Genomic DNA, 20,941 nt, shown 5'->3' on the forward strand with positions numbered 1-20,941 from the left:
AAGACTCACGTCATCCTGGTCAACATAAAAACATTTGCTCCAACTTTGAACTTTTGAAGTTCTACTGATTCAACTACCCGATTAGGAAGATCATTCCACAACTATGTATGTAAATTAGTGCAGCTATGAGCAAGTTCCTAAAGACATACATTCTTACAAGGCATTGTATTTAAAATGTCTATATTTGGTAAAACAAACGAAGGACAATTTAAAAAAAATGTGTTAAATGTCGTGAAAACGAAAAGCAATTATAAAAGAACGACATAAGTTGGAATATAACAGACGACCATTTATCAGGTTTAAGCGACTGTTACGAAATACCTGATTCATACCTAAGTGAACAAAAATACTCCTTGCATTGTTCATACAATGACATAGTTCATTTCTATAAATTCCGAACAAACGATACTGCAAAAACATGAACAAATGTATAACATGCGTTTACTCTCTCTCTCTCTCTCTCTCTCTCTCTCTCTCTCTCTCTCTCTCTCTCTCTCTCTCTCTCTCTCTTTATTATCTGGTGTCGTTCTAGATTATATTTCTGCTAATCCTATTTCAACTCTCAGGGATTTTACCCTCATTTTTAATCATTTCTTTATTATGTGTTTAGTCTTTTTAAAATTATCCTTGATATTGTTTAGGAAATTTTCCGCCTATCTCTTGTACTGATTCCAATACAAATTTCTAATTACTATTAGTTTTTTTTAGGTGATTCCATGTTTACACACACACACACACACACACACACACACACACACACACACACACACACACACACACACACACATATATATATATATATATATATATATATATATATATATATATATATATATATATACACACTCTTTGACTTGGGACTCAATTCTTAATTCAGCAAGCTGATAATTCTTGTTTAATAGTTTATAAGTTAATTATTTATCCAACTTTGTCATTTAGTTCTATATTTATCATATTTTCATTTCTCTGCCATACTTATATTCATTGATTATTCACACGGTTGTTTTTTCCCTATTAATATATTTAAGTTCCGGCATTCTGCGTTTCCAGCTTATAATAATAATAATAATAATAACAACAACAATAATAATAATAATAATAATAATAATAATAATAATAATAATAATAATAATAATAATAATAAACCCGTTGGAGCCCTTGGGCTTATAGCACCCTGCTTTTCCAACTAGGGTTGTCACTTAGCTAATAATAATAATAATAATAATAATAATAATAATAATAATAATAATAATAATAATAATAATAATAATAATAATAATAGTGATGATGATAATAATAATAAACCTGTTGGAGCCCTCGGGCTTATATCATCCTGCTTTTCCAACTACGGGTATAGCTTAGCTAACAACAACAACAACAACAACAACAACAACAACAACAACAACAATAATAATAATAATAATAATAATAATAATAATAATAATAATAATAATAATAATAATAAAATACCAGGTTCTCGCTCTTTATACCCCTCCATAAAAGTACATTGTAGGCTTATATCGAAAAATCCTGATGTACAAATGAACTAAATGCGTATTTCCGTAACTATTGCTTTAAAAAACAAATTTCGAAAAAATAGGATAATAAATTACGCATCTTATCAAATATTTATTTTCACTCCCTGATTCATCGTGTATCTTACATCCTGTTTTGTTCGTTATTGATCGTTCGTGCAGTCCAGATAAACTCTCGAACAATAAGATGCTGCATCATGGAAATTTTGACACTTCCTGTCATCCTTTCGAGAGGTAATGAGTTACCAATTCGTATTTACGTTGCTATTTCCGATGCATTGTAAAAAATCCTTTGTAAAAAAATCAAGAGATATTTATATTGATTGCCAGGCACCATATGTTAGAATTACAAGCACATAGCAAGAATTGCTGCAAGCGAATCATGCTTGGACATTTATATAAGTAGGTCTCTAATCGCAGCTCCGGTAAATCACCGATATTCGCAACCACGTAAGGTGATATTTTTGGATCACGGGTGAAATCACATCAATCAATTACCCACGACTATTATATATACGCGATCTGCAGCAGACTTGCTTACTAAGGCGGAAAACTGACCTTGATAGTGTGTGCAGATATATTAAGTGGGACTTCATAGCAATTCGTGCAGATGACCACGGCAGCTTCTGCAGTATTCCATGTTTAGACTTGGCTTGGAGTGTGATTGGTGGAGGAGGAGGAGGAGAAGGAGGAGGAGGAGGTGGTGGAGGAGAAGGAGGACTACGAGGCGCATCCGCCCATCTAGCGCAAACTCACATCCAATGCTCTCCGCTCTCAAGGTTTTACTTGGCCCAGTTCAAATGTCATCACACATGTCGGTTTTTTATGATATACAACGAGAGATTCGTGAGATTACATTGCAAGTTATCATAGATAAATTTAATCATATGGATTGAGACGCCAAATGTTCGTTGATTATTTTATGCCATGGGTGGGGCTGAGTCGTTGAGCTACTAGAATTTTATGCGTTACATCAGCTAAACCAGTCTCTATTTGATGTCTTTTCATAAGACAAATATATAATAAACATAAAATTCAATTATATTTACTTCCGTATATGATAATCTGAAAGACATGTAATTTTCTTGATCAGAGAATAAACACTGTGAAGGCTTCACATCATCAAGGAAATATAAGTTAACATTTGTCCAAAGCAATTCTAAGAAAAAGTTATGTGTAGGTGATAAGCAGTATTCCATAGCTTTTGCTGTTTCCAAGAGGTAGGGCCAGCGACTTTGAAACCCATAATTAATTTATAAAATAGTATGCACTATTGGTAACTGTCATGCTATACTTCTCTGTATTTGTGTGTGTCTTCAACTAGGCCATAACACTTACGTGTACTTATTCTTATGTTAACTAAATCTGGTCCATATAAAAGCTTCATGCTTAATGGACTTGGGCTTATAACACACTTTTATTGTAACAAAGGCCTATAAAGGTATCAACATCAATGAACGGGACTATAATATTGCAAGTATTGCTAATGGTTCAACAATTCATTGTACTTTTTAAGAAATTACATGGAAGAAAAGAGAAAGTAATAATAATAATAATAATAATAATAATAATAATAATAATAAAAACTGCATCTTATTCTTGGGGTGTCATATGAGACAAATCGTAATAATATGTTGTGGTTTAGCCATCTGTCGTGATGGAAAATACATCATGAATTCATTATATTTATTTATTTATATTGTAGATAACTTAGCCAGTAAGACATATTTTTTTGAGAAATGTTTTAATATATTATGAAAGGGATTTTCTCAAAATGGGAAATTCAGGAAATGTGATGGTCGTTCTGTCAAATTGTCAATGTCACATGTAGTTACACTGTTGCCATATGGGTTAGTGTAAAAATCCACAATACTTATGATATAAAATCCCCAAAACAGCCCAGATATCCCCATTTCCACAAATATATTTTCCTTCTGATCATGTAGGCTTTGCTAATATAGAAATTACTCACTGTGCATCATATAAATGTAAGTAAACTAACTGCGACAATATAAAGATTTACTCTTTTTTTTTCTTCGCCATAGAAATTTGTACAGAATATCCCCATCAGACACACAAAAATTCCCAAATCTAGGGATAAATTCCCATATCTGGCAAGACGGCATGTAGTCTGTAGACTAGCAGACCGATATAGTACAACCTTGTAAACAATGAATGAGTAACAAGTGTCAATGACAGTGACCCACCGTCGCCATAAATTTACGTTCGTCGTATCTTGCTGAGCTACTTTACGCTGACTTAAGGAACACATCACAATATACAACCTGGATTTTGGACAATTTCCATTTAAGCTTTAAGATGTCTATTTTCTCTGTTTGTTCCCGGAGAAGTAATGACAACTAATAGAGTGTTGTGAAGTCTTGTTGTCTGGGAGCAATTATCTCTAGAGTCTTGGGCAAATGCCATTAGTTCTTCGGTGAACCGTTAAAGCAAAGGTCTTGTCTGCGAAACTTTTTAGCTTTGCTCATGGACATCTTTTGAAAGGTGAGTTTTTTTTTTGGTTTATTGGAAGCTTAATTGTATAGCATATAGGTAAAGTTTTTACTGTGATTGCCTTGTAATACAGTAAAATTATAACCACAATTCTTTATGTAGGCTATGATCAGGATATCCTGTCTTTGGAAGGAAGTTTAATGTTAACTTAAGTAGAATTTGGCTAATAATTTACAGCCAAGCTACTGTTAAGGTATTTGTTATTACACAATCTTATTTTTTACCACCCAAATTTTCCTAGAAATATTTCATTTCTGCATAGATATATTCAAAAGTTTTTTAAGGGTGTATGTATGATTGCGGCCACCTATATGTATTATTATGTCTTAGAATACGGCAGTGTAATGGGGGTCGCAGGGGGGCGTTAGCCCTCCCGTTAGGTAAGTAGGTAAAGACACGGCTTTTAGGTTAGGGGGAAAAGTTTAGGTTAATTGATGTCCATTTTTAATAGCCTCGTGAGGCACTGGCCGCTGATATACAAAGGCTCCAGTTTTTTCCCCATTCTTAGCTTAGAAAAAGGGAGAGCCTCAATCCTAGCCTCCCTCCCACTGCTAAGTAAGAACATTGTGTTTTAGGTTAAGTTAGGTAAAGGTAGTAGCTTAGAATTGTAGAATTCTCCTAAGTTTTTTGAAACTCGGAACACATCATCGGCGGGGTTATAAGACGAACGTTAATATTGGCTCGGTGCCTCAACTATGTTACAATGTTAGCTTTAGTCTAGCTAGAAAATATAGACAGGCTGTCTAATGTTAGGATTAACGTCAAAATTGGATGTACTGTAAATAAGAAAATACAATGAAGGACTACAGTAATCATGGTACTCTCCAATCAGATGTGAGTATGCAGGCTTTTTTTATATTCCTTAAAATAATTGTGTGCAAGTCTTTATTGAATGTAAAATTTTTTTTCTTTTATCAAGCTGAGAGAAAATACTTTAAATCAGTATTTAAATTTTACAGTGGAAAAATATAAGGTTTTGGAGGTGCTTGGGAATAGGACATGAGCAAGTGGTCTCCATTGTCAACAAATAGATTGCAACACCGGTATAGTACTCTTCATATCATTGTAACATAAGGTGTAAGTTGTTATTCACTTGCCCCATTCAATTCAGAGTTTAAGACACCAGTACGGCTAGCACTTTACCATGCCTTATAACAAAATCTGTTTCGGAAAAGAATTATTATTATTACAAATACAATACTTCAAAGTAATTTACATATTTAGGTCTATGTTAACACTAAAACTGCCTTGATATACAAAGAAATGTGTTCATAACCTATTGGCACTTTCTTCAGACTCGGTTTATGTGTAGCTTTTTATTATTATTATTATTATTATTACTTGCTAATCTACAACCCTAGTTGGAAAAGCAGGATGCTATAAGCCCAGGGGCTCCAACAGGGAAAATAGCTCAGTGAGGAAAGGAAAAAAAAAAAAAAAATTAAATATTTCAAGAAGACCAACAAGATTAAAATAAATATCTCCTATATAAACTATAAAAAACTTTAATAAACTAAGAGGAAGAGAAATAAGATAGAATAGTGTGCCCAAGTGTACCCTCGAGCAAGAGAACTCTAACCAAAGACAGTGGAAGACCATGGTACAGAGGCTATGGCACTACCCAAGATTAGAGAACAATGGTTTGATTTTGGAGCGTCCTTCTCCTAGAAGAGCTGCTTACCATAGCTAAAGAGTCTTTTACCCTTACCAAGAGGAAAGTAGCCACTGAACAATTACAGTGAACTAAGAAGAATTGTTTGATAATCTCAGTGTTGTCAGGTGTATGAGGACAGAGGAGGATATGTAAAGAATAGGCCAGACTATTCATTGTATGTGTGTGTGTAGGCAAAGGGAAAATGAACCGTAACCAGAGGGAAGGATCCAATGTAGTACTGTCTGGTCAATCAAAAGACCCCATAACTCTCTAGTGGTAGTATCTCAACGGGCGGTTAGTGCCCAGGCCAACCTACTACCTAAATGAACAGTTTCCTACAGAAAATTGATTTTGAGCTCCCATTTTCTTTGATCATTAGATCCTGGCTGCCATTTAGATTACCAATCAGCACTATCTTTATTGTCAGGTCTCTTTTTTTTTTTTTTTTTTTTTTTTTTTTTTTTTTTTTTTTTTTTTTTTTTTTTTTTTTTTAGTCATATCTAAATCGCTGCACTGATTTTATCTTTTTTATATCTGTACAGTTCTTAACTGCTCTTGTTTCTGTAGGATGGTTTGTGCCCTGTTTGCAAATACTGTACTGTATTCTTATATGGTTATTTAAATATTGTTTTAAACACATAGAAGCTACTGATAAATTGTTTTGTAGTCGTGAATTGTTTCAAGTGTCCAAACTGTGCTATCAATACCGTATGTAAAGGGAAAAATCCCGTTTGGAGGTACCACAAAATTTCCTATTTCAAAGATGTAAATTAATTTTTTTAAAGAAATTTTGAACCATGGAAAAATAGTTAATTTCATTAATCCCTTCTTTCACTATAACCGAGATTGTCAAACAATAGATACTTATGTTAGTGTAAGGATCTGGTTCCCTAATGGGGTATCGCAGTGAGAGTATAACCCTCCCAATAGGTAGGTTAGGTTTAGTGGGGAACCTTAGATTAGGTAGTATTCATGTGTTTGTTCTCCTGGTGAAATATATTTTTCAGGCTTGAAAATATATTTGGAATTTGAAAAGAAAGTCAGGTCCTAATGGAACGAGGAAGTTGAAAATATAGTTGTAGTTGGGGAAACATTGTTTGCAACAAAATTTACGTGTAAGGGTCGTTCGGCAAAAAGATAGCCGAGAGGATAAGAGTACTGTACACTTGTTGTATATTTATACAAATTTATTTTTGTTTTTATTTAAAGTAAAGTTATAGTACTGCTTCACTGGTGGTCCATTCGGGGACACTTGTATTTTTTGTGAGTAGGAACACTTGTTATCTAAGTCTGATTGGTAGTGGGGATCTCAAAATCTTGCTTGAGGGAACACTCAGGCACACAATTCTATGTTATTTCTCTTCCTCTTGTTCTTTGTAATTTTGTATGGTTAATATATGGAAGATTTATTTTAATGTTACTGTTTTTAGAATATTTTATTTTAATTGTTCATTACTAATAGTTTGTTTATTTTCTTGTTTCCTCTCCTCACTGGGTTATTTTCCCTGTTGGAGACCTTGGGCTTATAGCATCCTGCTTTTCCAACAGGGTTGTAGCTTGGCAAGTAATAATTATAATAATAATATGCTGAAGTTTTTTTTTTTTTGTACATTGTACAAGGGAAATTTAGCATGATATTATATGGACATTGTTTAGGCCTATAGTAAATTTTTGAAAGTTGCCAGAAATGTATTGTGGGGTTAAATGGATAGTTTTCCTTTTTTTTTTCTCTCTCGATAAGTTTACCCATTCATCACTCACAGAGTAAGGTTAAACCTAAGTTTGGTAACTGGGGAAAGGAAGAGTTTCTTGTTTGCTAAGCATTTACCAATTATTTTTTCTAATGGATGATTTTGACCTTCATCTGTATCATAAATCAATGATTTTTGAAATACCCTGTAGTCACTTTCCAAGACAAATGATAATAAGCAACTATCGTTGGAAACTTTAGCGTTTTTGTTGGGGGAATAGGGAAACTAGTGAAGTAAAAGGATACAATGTAACCTAAAGCTACTTCATCTAACATCATGGTGACATGTCCTAACCAGACTGGGGGAGTTTCGCATCCCCTAGACCTCCCACTGACCAAGGGTATTGTAGTACTTTGAAAACCCTTGAATAAACCCCCTTGGGTATGTTCTTGGGTTAGCATAACTACCCTTACCTCAATCAGAACAAGAAGCTCGATATGTACCACCATCGTAATCAACCACTATAGAATAAAAGAAAAATTACCAAATTATTTAAAATCTGAATATTTTATTGAAGGGTACATTAAATTTTTTCCATTTTACATGATTGAATGTAGTCTTTGTGTGATTTGGCCGAGTGCAATATGCTCAAATAGCCTAGGGTTTCATAGTTATAGTGTCCGAACTGTGCCTTGTATGATATCCAGTATGGGTTGAATGTTGTCGTTACACTCCCCAGCTGCATTATTTTATGCTTTTCTCTTTTCATCCATCCTCTTTTGTCTTTTCCTATTTAAATGTATCATATCTTTAGAAATCTTTATGCAAATTAGTCAGTGACTTAAGATTATTGTAATATAGCTTGTTAGCCAGGACATCTTTAAAATACATTGATATTTATTTGAGTTAAATAATTTTTTACATTTGAAATATGTTCTTCCTATTGTCGATCTATGTGACTGGGTCCTACCTTGGGGCTGTATAACTTTTACTAAGTGTAGTTCATAGGTGTTTGTTTTTTAAGATCGCTACTTTAAGCTATGAATTTCTTTGTGTGTTATTAACAGTGATGCTCAATAATATGTTTTTTCTGTTTGCAGAATGGCGTCATCAGCTTCTCGCTCTGAAATAGACGATGACAGGTGTTTTTTTGGGAAGATTACTGGTGAAGAAGCAAATGAAATCCTTGCTAAAGGTGAGAATCTGAAAAGATTGAACTGCATGTGCTTTTATACTAGAAAACCATTTTATGATATACACCTGAATTAGATCTATGCAATTTTTTCCTGAGGTTCACATGGCTTCCTTTTTAGAAGCTGGTTAGAATGCTGACGTATCTCCCTGAGCTCTGAAAACTTCCCATTTTCTTTCTCGGTAATAGTCTTCCCCTCCTTTGGAGTATTGAGTTTGTATGGCAATAATAGCACATTACACTTTACAATAATTGTTATTCAAGTCGTTACAGCTTTGTTAGTTTTATCTAAGAATGAAGATAATGTTTTATTGATATTAAGAGGCTATTTAGCTGTGGGTAAATGGGGTGATGTCTTCTGGTTTTGCTGTGCATTCCTGTGTTGATGGCTCAGACAAATAATTGCAGGGTAATAAAGATCGGTGTTCCTTTTGTTTCACATGGTGAGGATAGTATTGTGATTTATACAGTCATTTTGCTGAGTGTGTTACTGTGTCAGCTTATCAGTCCCTCTGATTGAACAAATGTTCAGCTAATAGGTGACCAAGTTGAAGTAAATGATTCCAGACTCTTCTGCCAAATTTCTACCAAACCTTCTACAGGATCTTCAGCCTTTCCTGCCTCGGTATCTCTAGCATCTTCTGCTGGTCCAACTAACTCGTCTGCCCTAGTATCTCCGGCCCTTCTGCAAGTTTAGAGCAGGTTAGGAGAGAAAAAGTTTTTTGGGGAAAGTTAATCAGAAAGGCATAGAGGAAACAACAAATCTGAACAATGTGCGCGCTAACATAGAGGCAACGACGAGCCGGAATGGCATAGCAATAGCAACTTAGGGAAGCTTATACTCTGTTTTCTTTGTTCAGGTACTGCATTACAGAGTTTTCTTTCACCACAAAATCAGATACTGTATACGTGTGGCACACTTTACGTGAACTAGTCCAGCCTTTGGTAACAGTGACATAAATGTTCTAGGTCGAAAAACTTTTTCCTAATAACTTGTGGGAGGTTTATTGTATCCTCAAAACATCCTAATCTGACATACTACTTATATGTACTGGGTAGTGCCATAGCCTCTGTATCATGGTCTTCTGCTATCTTGGGTAAGAGTTCTCTTGCTTGAGGGTACACTTAGGCACACTATTCTATTTTATATGACTTCCTCTTGTTTTGTTAAAGTTTTTATAGTTTATATATGAGATATTTATTTGTATAGTTATTTGTTCCTATGCATATACAAACCCTTCGTCCTTTTAAATAGAGAATGTCTGGAGTGGCTATGGAAATCGTTAACAAGGTAGTTACTGCCAGGCAATGAGTTAAGCTAATCGAAGCGCGTGCTCTCCTGTCAAAAACTCTAAACTTTTGTCTTTAACTGCAACGAAAAGGGTCTTACTGTTGTGTTATATCTAAGTCCATGTAATAATTTTCACATACATTTTAGCTTGAGTTATTGAGTTTGACTTAAATGAGAAGGAAGAAAGTTTGGGGTTCTTCAAGACCAGCTACAGTATAGTGCACACTGTTATATAACCTTGTAATATACAGTAATGGTATTTTGTACTGAGTAATTGAAAAATCAAAGAGACTGGCACTTTAGTCACCACTTACCACTAGAATGTTTCTTCCTTTACTGGCATGTGTTTATTTAATTGGAAAATTACAAAATGTAAAAAATTCTACAGGTAAAGCTAGATTAAACTGAGCTTGAGGAGAAGCAATATGAACATCAGGTGAGAATAGAAATAAGAATTTATTATTAAAGTTGTTTTAGTCTTCTATTGAGGCCTTTTTCTGTATTTGATGTTTTGTAATTGTAAATAAATATCCATAGATATAGCTTAGCAAGTAATAATAATAAAGAAATTAATGCACATAAACTGATGAAGTTACACATAGGATTTTTATGTTGCATACTTATCACTTTCTATCCTTTACACTGCAGAAGGAAAAGAGGAAGGAACATTTCTTGTACGAGAAAGCTGTTCCTCGCCTGGAAATTATGTCCTGTCATTCATCACCGAGGGTCTTCCACTTCACATTCTAATAAGGAAATATCATGAGGATGCATTTTTTTCACTGGGTAAGTATTTATTGTGTTCATAGTTAAAACTTTTATGTAATGCAGTAAAGCATAAGGCATAGAGCCAGGTTGATTATGACACCCACACATTTAGGAAAAGTAGTAATTTTAGCCATCTAGAAATGTTTTAAATGAAACATAATAGAGGCCGTGCAGTAAGTACAAAAATTGGTGTAGCCAGTGATTTTAACCTTCGGGAAGCCCTGGAAACATATTGTGACAGTACTAGGTAGTATTGTGTGGTTTAAAAACATTCATGCCTAATTAGAAAGATAATTGTTATTGATTGGTGTAATAAAGAAAAGTAATGAGTTGAGTAAGGTTTTGCAATCAGTGAATGTCCATACTTAGGGGAGGATATGGGATATGCATCTGTGTATAATTCTTAGAAATTTAGATACTGGTAGGGAAGTTTTAGTTTGAGGAAATTATGTCGGAAGCAGTTTGATTGGTAGGATAAGTTCAGATTTTGTCCTTTTATCACTGAATCTGGAACATGTTTGCTTTTGTCTTGATTATACCTTTGCCTACAGATGTTTCACTGGAAATAAGCTGATCCAGTTGGTACCAGTCCTTGAGTGAAACCCATCTTCCTTGAATTACATTCTGAGGAATGGATCATAATTTTTCCTTATCGAAAGGGGTAATTCTTTTGATTTTCCTACTGATCAAGTACTAAATTTGGATGTACAGGGTTAATGAAAAATTAATGTTGCAAGCTCTCTCTCTCTCTCTCTCTCTCTCTCTCTCTCTCTCTCTCATGTATTGATAATAGAATATTCCCATGTACTAACTGGAGATATTAAAGGTTACCCAAAGATGCACTTTTAACTGAATAAAATCCAAATTAGTATATCATCTAAAATATACAGTACTCTTCTTTAATTCTTATTATCAATAGGAATTTTTTTTTCAACCATTTCTGTTGTGGAATTGTTGTTTTTTCATTCCTTTTCCTTATTCAATAACATAGCAGCTAAGAAGTTAGTCGTCTTTGAATACATTATCATTGTTCCTTGTATGATGTTAATGCAAGTACAAGTTCGGTATTTAATATTCAACTATTTTGTGTGAGTATTTTGTTATTTTGTATCAATGATATACTGCCTTTTGAATTATTTGTGATGCTAAAGGCTTAATAAAGAACTATATTAGTGTAGTGTGCTTTTATGTTTGTTAGTGTTTGTCTTCAATTATGTCACTTTAAACTTTATTTATGGAGTCTCACTTTGATTACATATTTGTAAAACTAACTAATATTTCTAACTTTTTTTATTTGATAATGAAAACTGAAGGTCTTCATACAAATTACAATTCTCTTTTGTACCATCACTTACTTGCACCTGTTTAGATACTACCGCTAGAGAGTTAGTAGGTACTTTGGCCAGCCAGACAGTACTACATTGAATCCTTCTCTCTGGTTATAGATCATTTGTTCCGACAGAGCTACAAACCTTCGCTATTTATTGGGGTATTACTTTCAGCAACGCTGAAAACCAGCCAAGACAATTTTAGTGAGGGATAATTACCCCATCCGCTAGTTAGCGAGAGGGGGTTGGGGTAGACTAGCTACCCCGCTCACTCACACCTGTCGGTTGAGTAACCACTTTTGCTTTTGGCTCGGTAGAGTGTAGACGTGCCGTCTCTCTCTCTCCCGTTAACAACCTGCCTTGGCTTTATTGCTTTTCCTTTTTCTTTTGTGTGTGTTTGCGTGTATGTTTGTCCCGCTATGCGGACATGTCCTGGAATTGAGGGCCGCCGCTGTGGTACCTTCATGTCGTCCTTGGAGACAGACCCACATCTTTTATGCCCGGCTTGCCGGGGAACTCAGTGTTCGCGGGACAACACCTATTCCGAGTGTAGGGAGTGGCCTGCCTCCCAGTGGGAGAGGCTTGCGCGTAAGAAGAAAAAGAAGTCTAAACGCGAATCTTCACTTTCGGGGTCTTCCTCGAAATTGAAGAAATCGCGGGCTTCTGCTTCTTTTACGCCCAAATCTCTGCCCGAAGCTAATCCTCGACCAGGCCCTTCCGGGGAATGGTCGAGCAGTAGCGCAGGGCTTGTGACTCCAGGTCAACCCTGGGGGATAGACGAGAATGACGGCTCCCCCAGTGAGTCGGCTCCTTCTCTTCCTCCGGGGAGCGCCTGTTCCTTGCCAGACTTTGGGTCTGGTTCCAACGCCGAGGAATTAGCTAACTCCCCAGGGGCGGTGGCAGGGCTCTCTCCAAGGCAAGCTTCCCCCTCGGGGGAACATATCTCTCTTTCGCGAGAGAAGGTTGCCTCTGTGCATCGGCAATCTCCTTACGCTTTAGGTTCTCTTCCAGGGGCGGAAAGAGAACCTTGTTATAAGCATAGTTCTCCTTCGGGTGAACTTTCCTCCTCTGCAGAGGATTTATATGTCGATCCTATTCAGTCTCCCCCTCGGGCGGAGTCTGTTGTACGTTCCTCTCCGGAGGTTCGTAGAGTGGAGGGGTGGGTAACCCTTCTCCACCTCGGGCTGTGAGGAGACGTCTTTTTGAACCTACTGGTTCTCCTCACGTTGACCCTTCGGGGTCTCGTGACGATCACCCTTCGGGCTGGCGTGATCGTGAGTCTTCGGACTCTATTCATGTTGATCCCACGGTTTCTCATGACAGCAGGAGGCCTTCGGGTCTCCGTCGCACTGAACCTTCGGGCTCTCGCGACTTGAAACCTTTGGGTTTCTGTTACGCTGAACCCTCGGGCTCTCGTAACGACGGTGACGTTGAACCTCTGGGTTCTCGTACCGTCGGTCACGCTCATCCTTCGGGATCTCGTGACAGAGGAATCCCGATTCCTCGTTATGCTGATCCTCCGGGGTCTCGTAACCTGCGTTATGCTGAACCCTTGGGTTCTCGTAACTCTAGTCGCGCTAATACTTCGGTGTTTCATGACAGAGAATCTCCGGTTTCTCGTTGCGTTGTTCCTTCGAGTTCGCGCAACACAGTTCACGCTGAACTTTCGGGTTCTCGTGACCAGAGTCATTCTTATTATGACAGAGTTTTTAAACTCTCGTTGTGTTGATCGTTCGCGCTCACACAACATAAGCTATCATGAACCTTCGGGTGAGCGTAGCAGTGAGTTCTCTCAACAACCTGAGAGCTCTCGTGTGCACGACCAGGTTGGCGCGCACGGCCAAATTGGCGCGCACGACCGCCTTGGCGCTCGCATACAAAATGGCGATCATGGCATGCAGGTTCATGATATGGGGCTCCATATGTATGAACATCCTGTTGCGTACCATACGCGCGAACATCCTGTTGCGCACCATGCGCGCGAGCAACCTTATGTGCGCCAGGTGCGCGAACAACCTCAGGCGCTCCAAGAGCGCGAAAAAGGTGCACGAAATCAGGAGAGGCGCCCGCGAGAGCCCCCTTCCACCTACCAACAGTTCGGCGCAAGAGCGCACGATCAGCTTGGCGCTCATAGTCAGTCTCTCGAGCCCCATGGGCCTCAACAGAGACAACGGTCGCCTATGCGACCGAGCCCAGATCCTATCTCTAAGGGTAGGCCTGTGCCTATCTTGCCTGTAGAGAAGCTTCCATCGGACAAGAGGGTTAGGGAACCTGCCCAGGTTCCTAAACCCAGGGAGGAGTCCTTTCCTAAGGACCTTCCCCCTAGTTCCACAGGAGCCCGTGACCCCCCGTGGCTTAGCAACTTATTTAATGTAATGCGCCAAGCCATGAACGGAGTCGTTCCCCGCTCCCAGTCGTTAGGTGATATACCTAGGATTCCCTTGTTGCTTCCTCTCTTCCCGGGGTCCTCTCCTCCCTCCGATCCTAGGAGGAGGTCGGGAGTTCTCGCGCAGGCGGGCCCCTCAGGCAAGGGGAGACTATCATCCCCTCGCAAAAGACCTCTAGAGGAGATTAGGCATGAACCTCAGGGTAGCCCCCTGCAGTTCAAAATACCACAGGCCAGGCCAAAGGGGGAAAGGAAAAGGATTCGTCCTTCAACCCCCAAGGAGGATACTTGCTATGGAGACTCCCTCCCTTCTTTACCGGTCGAGATTGTGTCTAATGAGGCACGCCCTGCGACCGGACAGGATTCACCCCGTACGGCAATGGACTTACATTCCACCCGTAAGCCGACGGAGTCCTCTAGGCCCTTGGGGACAGGGGATCTCCGGCCTCGTAGGAGGGAACTGAAGGATTTGTTCACCATCCCCAAATCCTCGGCCAGACTTTCTTCCTCACTGCCTCCCAGGCATCCGGAAGCAAGCACCTCCCCGGTAGTTCCCTTATCCCCAGTCGATACAGTTGACGACTTCGACCCACACCGGGCTCCTATGGATGAGAGCTTGGACGTAGAAGGGCAGAGCGATCTTGAGGACGACGCTCTGCCAGCAGCCGCTAGCCCTAAGCTTACAGAGGATGAGAGGAAGGAGTCGGAACACGCCTTCTGGCAGGTTCTAGCCTGCATCCATTCCATCAATGGACTTCCAGATCCATCGTCAGCCCCTCTAGATGGAAAAGAAACGGTCCTTGACCAGTTCTATGGCACTCAGAAACCTCATAGGACCAGTGCAGCTTTGCCCTGGTCAAAGGGGCCGAAGAGTGCCAAACAGAATTCTGTGTCTCAGGCAACTGGTTCCACCTCTTCTCTCCGCTCCAACTCGTCCTCCAAGCTCTTACCCCCTCCGTATGTGTTTCAGAGGAGTTACTATGAGATCCTCAGAGAATCCCTTCCAATGCTGCCTCTCGACCACTCTACAGAGGCACTCTCGAAGGCCACCCCCTTCGAGAAACTCTTGGGACTCCCTGTCTCCTTTTCGGCCTCTGAAATCCTAAACTAGGAAAAGGTGGCGAAGTACGCCATGCAAGCTACTTCGTGGCTGGATTTCTGGTTGGGATCCTTAGGACAACTGATGCGGTCTAAAGACCTGTCTTGGGAGTCCTCCAGGAAGTCTTTGGAGACTTTCATTTTGTCCGGCACTCGGGCCATCGAGTTCCTCTCTCATCAGGTAGTGAACCTTTGGGCCAACACTATCCTGAAGAGGAGGGATGCTGTCATAGGAAAGCTCTATAAACATCTCCCTCAGGCCGAAGTAGCGAGTCTGAGAAATGCTCCTTTCGAGGGCAATTCTTTGTTCCATCCCGAGGATGTCGAGCGGGTGGCAGAGAGGTGGAGGAAGTCCAGTCAGGACTCCCTCATCCAAAAGGCCTTAACAGTGAAACCTTACCCCTCTCAGCCACTGCGGAAAACACAGCAGAACCCGCAGCCGAAAAGGGCTAGAGACCCAAAACAGCAGGGTAGAAAGGGTGCAAAGCAGGCCTTTCACAGCAAAAAGTCCTTCCGTGGGGGAAAGAGTAAGAAGGGATCTGGCCAAGGCCCGTCCCAATAAGGCAGGCAATCCTCCCATTTGTCCACCAGTGGGGGGATGCCTGCAAAGCCGCTGGCAGAGGAGGCTTTACCATGGGGCCGAAACCTGGACGGTCGAGGTGATTCGTTCAGGGTATCGTATCCCGTTCACGCTCTCTCTCCCTCCACTGACTTGAGTGCAGATTCCATTGAACTCCTGTACGAAGGGATCCGCACAGGAGTTTGCCCTCAGGGCAGAAGTCCAGTCCATGTTGGAGAAGGACGCTCTCCAGGAGGTCATCGACGGGTCCCCAGGCTTCTACAGTCGACTCTTTCTTGTGAAAAAGGCGTGTGGAGGCTGGAGACCAGTCATCGACCTCTCGGCCCTGAACAGGTTTGTCGAACAGACACCTTTCAGGATGGAGACGGCCGACACAGTCAGACAAGCAATAAGACCTCTGGACTTCATGTGTACTTCAGATCTGAAGGACTCATACTTCCAGATCCCAATTCATCCGTCTTCCAGGAAGTATCTGAGATTTATGTTCAATTGGAAGCATTACCAGTTCAGGGTGCTGTGTTTCGGTCTTTCCACAGCACCCCAGGTATTCACGAGAGTATTCGCCCTAGTATCATCTTGGGCTCACAGAGTCGGCATCCGTCTCCTAGGATACTTGGATGACTGGCTGATTCTGGTAGACTCGGATGCGGCCCTTCGCCACCGAGACGAGCTTCTAAGGTTTTGCCAGGATCTGGGGATCGTGGTAAACCTCGAGAAGTCTCAACTGCTCCCCTCTCAAGAACTAGTATACCTAGGCATGCGATTGGACACCCTAAGGCACAAAGCGTTTCCATCAGACGAAAGAATCCAGAGACCGAGGGAGATAGCACAGGTATTCCTCAGTCAGGAAGAGCTCCTGGCGCAGAATTGGCTTCGCCTTCAAGGTCACCTCTCTTCCCTGACCCGACTGGTCCCCAATAGTCGCCTCAGGATGAGATCCCTCCAGTGGCGACTAAAATCCCAGTGGAAACAGCACTCCGATTCCTGGGATCACCTAGTCTGCATAGGGCTAGAGAAACAATAGGACCTCAGGTGGTGGCTGGCAGAGTCGAACCTCTGCAAAGGGGTCGATCTTCTCATCTCTCCCTCGGAATTGATGCTGTTTTCGGACGCATCAAAAGAAGGGTGGGGGTCTCACGGTACATAAATCTCTTAGAGATGAGGGCAGCCTTTCTGGCCCTCAAAGAGTTCCACCAGGTCCTGGCGGGGAACTCCGTGGTGCTGATGAGTGACAAGACCACGGTAGTAGCTTATCTAAGCAAACAATGCGGTACCTTTTCTCAGCAGCTGTGCCATCTTGCAGTAGAGATACTCAGATGGGTAGAAGACAACTCGGTGACTCTATCAGCTCGCTTCATTCCGGGTAAGCGGAATGTGCTAGCAGACAAGCTGAGCAGAGCGACTCAGATAGTTGGCACCGAGTGGTCTTTGAATCCTCTGATAGCCAACAAACTCCTGACTTTGTGGGGTTCCCTGACGGTGGATCTGTTCGCAACGGCCCTGAATTTCAGGATCCCGTTGTACTGCTCCCCAGTCCCGGATCCCCAAGCTCTTTGGCAAGATGCTTTTCAACAACGGTGGATAAACCTGGACGCTTACGCGTTTCCCCCTTCTGTCTGATGAGAAAAGTCCTCAACCAGGTACGAGCAAGCAACAATTTGCAAATGACCCTCATATCTCCGCTATGGCATCACGCAGAATGGTTCCCGGACCTTCTGCATCTCCTCACGGAGATCCCGAGGGAGCTTCCTCCACAACACGACCTCCTCAAACAACCACATGCCAACATCTTTTACAGAGCCGTAGACTTGCTTCGACTTCACGCCTGGAGACTATCCAGCACCTCCTCACACAGAGAGGCTTTTCGCAACCGGTTGCGAAAAGAATGGCTGGACACCTCAGGAGATCCACAGAGGCAGTCTACCAGGCGAAGTGGTCAGTTTTCTGTGGTTGGTGTCGTGGAAGGGGTATCTCTCCCCTCGATGCCTCTGTTCCAACCATAGCGGAGTTTCTTGTATACCTTCGGGTAAAAAAGCTTCTCTCGGTCTCGGCAGTCAAAGGCTACCGCTCAGCCTTGAGTCTTGCCTTTAGACTGAAAGGAGTCGATATTTCCTCCTCGGAACTTTCTTTGCTCATACGTAGTTACGAGCTTACTTGCCCCCAGGCAGAGCTAAGACCTTCCCCTTGGAACGTGGTTTGGGTCCTCAGGTCTCTGAAGGGCTTCCCCTATGAACCACTACGCCAGGCCTCAGATCACCACCTCACATGGAAGACGGTGTTCCTGCTAGCTTTGGCTTCAGCCAAGAGAGTCAGCGAACTTCATGGTCTATCTGCTGATGTCTCCCACTCTAGGAGATGGGGGGGAAGTAATCCTCAACTTCGTCCCTGAGTTTACAGCTAAGAATCAAAATCCGGGTGTGCCGGACTCCAGGTTCGGCCCATTTCGAATAGAGAGTCTTCGTTCTGTAACCGAAGATCCAGACCAACTGTTACTATGTCCAGTGAGGAGTCTGAGGTGTTACTTAAAAAGAACAGCAAAAGTTCGCCCCCGTGTGCGAGCACTTTTTGTCAGCACGGGGAAGGTCACGAGGAATACTATTTCCTCCTGGATAAGGAAAGTAATCGAATACGTTCTATATCCAGATCCTTCTCTGTCCAACCGACCCAGAGCTCATGACGTCAGAGGCATTGCAATTGTCTCTGGCATTCAAGAAAAATTTTTCTGTGGCACAGGTATTGCAAGCGGGTGTGTGGAAGTGTCAGACGACCTTCATAGCCCACTACCTGAAAGACGTAACCCACAGGAACATGGAAACCTTCTCCATTGGTCCTGTGGTGGCCGCACAACAAGTGATATAATGCCTCAGGCTCCTTGATGGACAAGTAGCAGAGGGTTGAAGGCTAAGGTTACCCGGGTTAGTCTAGGGTGAATGAAAAGAATGTCTGGCTCACTTCTTTCTTTCTCCTTCTCCCCCCCCCTGGGGAAGTAGCTCCGCTAGACCGAAGCATAGCTGACCTTACCCCTCTGCAGGTAAGAATCATTTCCCTTGTGCATCCTGGGTATGGATGAATACTTTGTTACGTCACCAATACCTCTTGAGGGAGGGTATTGGATATGTCTTGGAATCCTCGAGTTCCTACGTGAAGACAAGCCACGAGTCTCTTACACAAGCTTCTGCAGGCCGCTATCAGTAAGTTACCTTGTAACTACTTTGATTTTAGCGAGGGTAGGGTTCCCTCTACTATCGATTACAGATTGATATAGAGAGGACCCCGGGTCATGACCAAGGCCAGTTGGTAGGACTTCCTCCCTCCTAAGAGTAAGTCACCCTAATAAATAACGTAGGTTTGTATCTGTGTCGGAACAAATAACAAATTTGGAAATAATTTGTATTTTTCCTAACATACAAACCTGAAGCTATTTATACAAATTGGCCCGCCACCCTGTCCCCCTAGAAGTCCTGCCAGAAAGTGGTTACTCAACCGACAGGTGTGAGTGAGCGGGGTAGCTAGTCTACCCCAACCCCCTCCCGCTAACTAGCGGATGGAGTAATTATCCCTCACTAAGATTGTCTTGGCTGGTTTTCAGCATTGCCGAAAGTAATACCCTAATAAATAGCTTCAGGTTTGTATGTTAGGAAAAATACAGATTATTTCCAAATTTGTTATTTTCCTTTTGCGTACACATACACCGAATAGTCTGGCCTATTCTCTACATATCCCCTCTGTCCTCATACACTTGACAACACTGAGATTACCTATCAATTCTTCCTCCTTTAAGGGGTTAATTACTGCACTGTAATTGTTCAGTGGCTACTTTCCTCTTGGTAAGGGTAGAAGAGAGACTTTAGCTATGGAGACTTTAGCTATGGTAAACAGCTCTTCTAGGAGAAGGACACTCTTAAATCAAACCATTGTTCTTTGCTCTTGGATAGTGCCATAGCCTCTGTACCATGGTCTTTCACTGTCTTGGGGTAAAGTTCTCTTGCTTGAGGGTACACTCGGGCACACTATTCTATCCTATTTCTCTTTCTCTTGTTTTTTTAAAGTTTTAACAGTTATATATGAAAGATTTATTCTAATGTTGTTACTGTTCTTAGAATATTTTTTTTTAATTGTTGATTACTTCTTTCGTAGTCTCCTTATTTCCTTTCCTCACTGGGCTATTCTCCCTGTTTGACCCCTTTTATTCATAGCATCCTGCTTTTCCAACTAGTGTTGTAGTTTAACAAGTAATAGTAATAATAATAATGATAATTTGTCGTGGTATTGGCTACTGATTTGGTGAGACCTTTGTCATCTGGTGAATTCTGACATTCCTGAATCTTTTTTTTTTCATTCCTAACTTCTATATGAATTATTGGTTTTCCAACTACCCATTTCTCTATTTTTTCACATCATGCAGTTGGCTTCAGTAATTATGAAGTTATTGTGTGGCTTTTGTGGTTCTCTTGTGAAAATTACTAATTGGTATTTTCATATTTCGCCCTTTATAAATTTGAATATCTTCGGGGTTTATGTGAGTTAGCAATTTCTTGTTAATATTAAAAATGTTAAAAATCTCGTATCTCATGTTTGAATCAAATCCAGGAATTGTTGAGGGAGAAATTAAAGCATTTCCAACCTGGCCTTAAAAGTTTTCAGCCTAGCCAGATGACCCCTTGGGTACTGTGTACATACTGTGCTCAACTATAGTCAATTTCTTTTAGCGATGCATATTTGCACCGACTCGCAGCGGTGCTCTTTTAGCTCGGAAAAGTTTCCTGATCGCTGATTGGTTGGACGAGATAATTTTAGCCAATCAGCGATCAGGAAACTTTTCCGAGCTAAAAGGGCACCGCTGCGAGTTGGTGCAAATCTGCCTCGCTAAAAGAAATGGACTATAGTATCTTGTTTAACTTGTT

At 40.8% G+C, this 20,941-nt stretch overlaps 1 protein-coding gene and 1 pseudogene across 1 annotated transcript in view; one reads left to right on the forward strand and one right to left on the reverse strand.

Annotated features, from left to right (window-relative positions):
- Positions 1-2,236, reverse strand: part of LOC137634866 (sodium leak channel NALCN-like) — a 43,903-nt pseudogene extending 41,667 nt beyond the window's left edge.
- Positions 2,237-3,671: 1,435 nt separating this feature from the next.
- The window catches only part of Shark (SH2 ankyrin repeat kinase), an 80,826-nt gene continuing 63,556 nt past the window's right edge, over positions 3,672-20,941 (forward strand). The window contains exons 1-3 of the mRNA XM_068367574.1: positions 3,672-4,040; positions 8,495-8,589; positions 10,526-10,663. Coding sequence (XP_068223675.1) covers positions 8,496-8,589; positions 10,526-10,663 — 232 coding nt within the window. The 5' untranslated portion in view covers positions 3,672-4,040; position 8,495. The remainder of the gene's footprint in view (positions 4,041-8,494; positions 8,590-10,525; positions 10,664-20,941) is intronic.

This window comes from Palaemon carinicauda, chromosome 45 (genome assembly GCF_036898095.1).
Source record: "Palaemon carinicauda isolate YSFRI2023 chromosome 45, ASM3689809v2, whole genome shotgun sequence".
Taxonomy (NCBI): domain Eukaryota; kingdom Metazoa; phylum Arthropoda; class Malacostraca; order Decapoda; family Palaemonidae; genus Palaemon; species Palaemon carinicauda.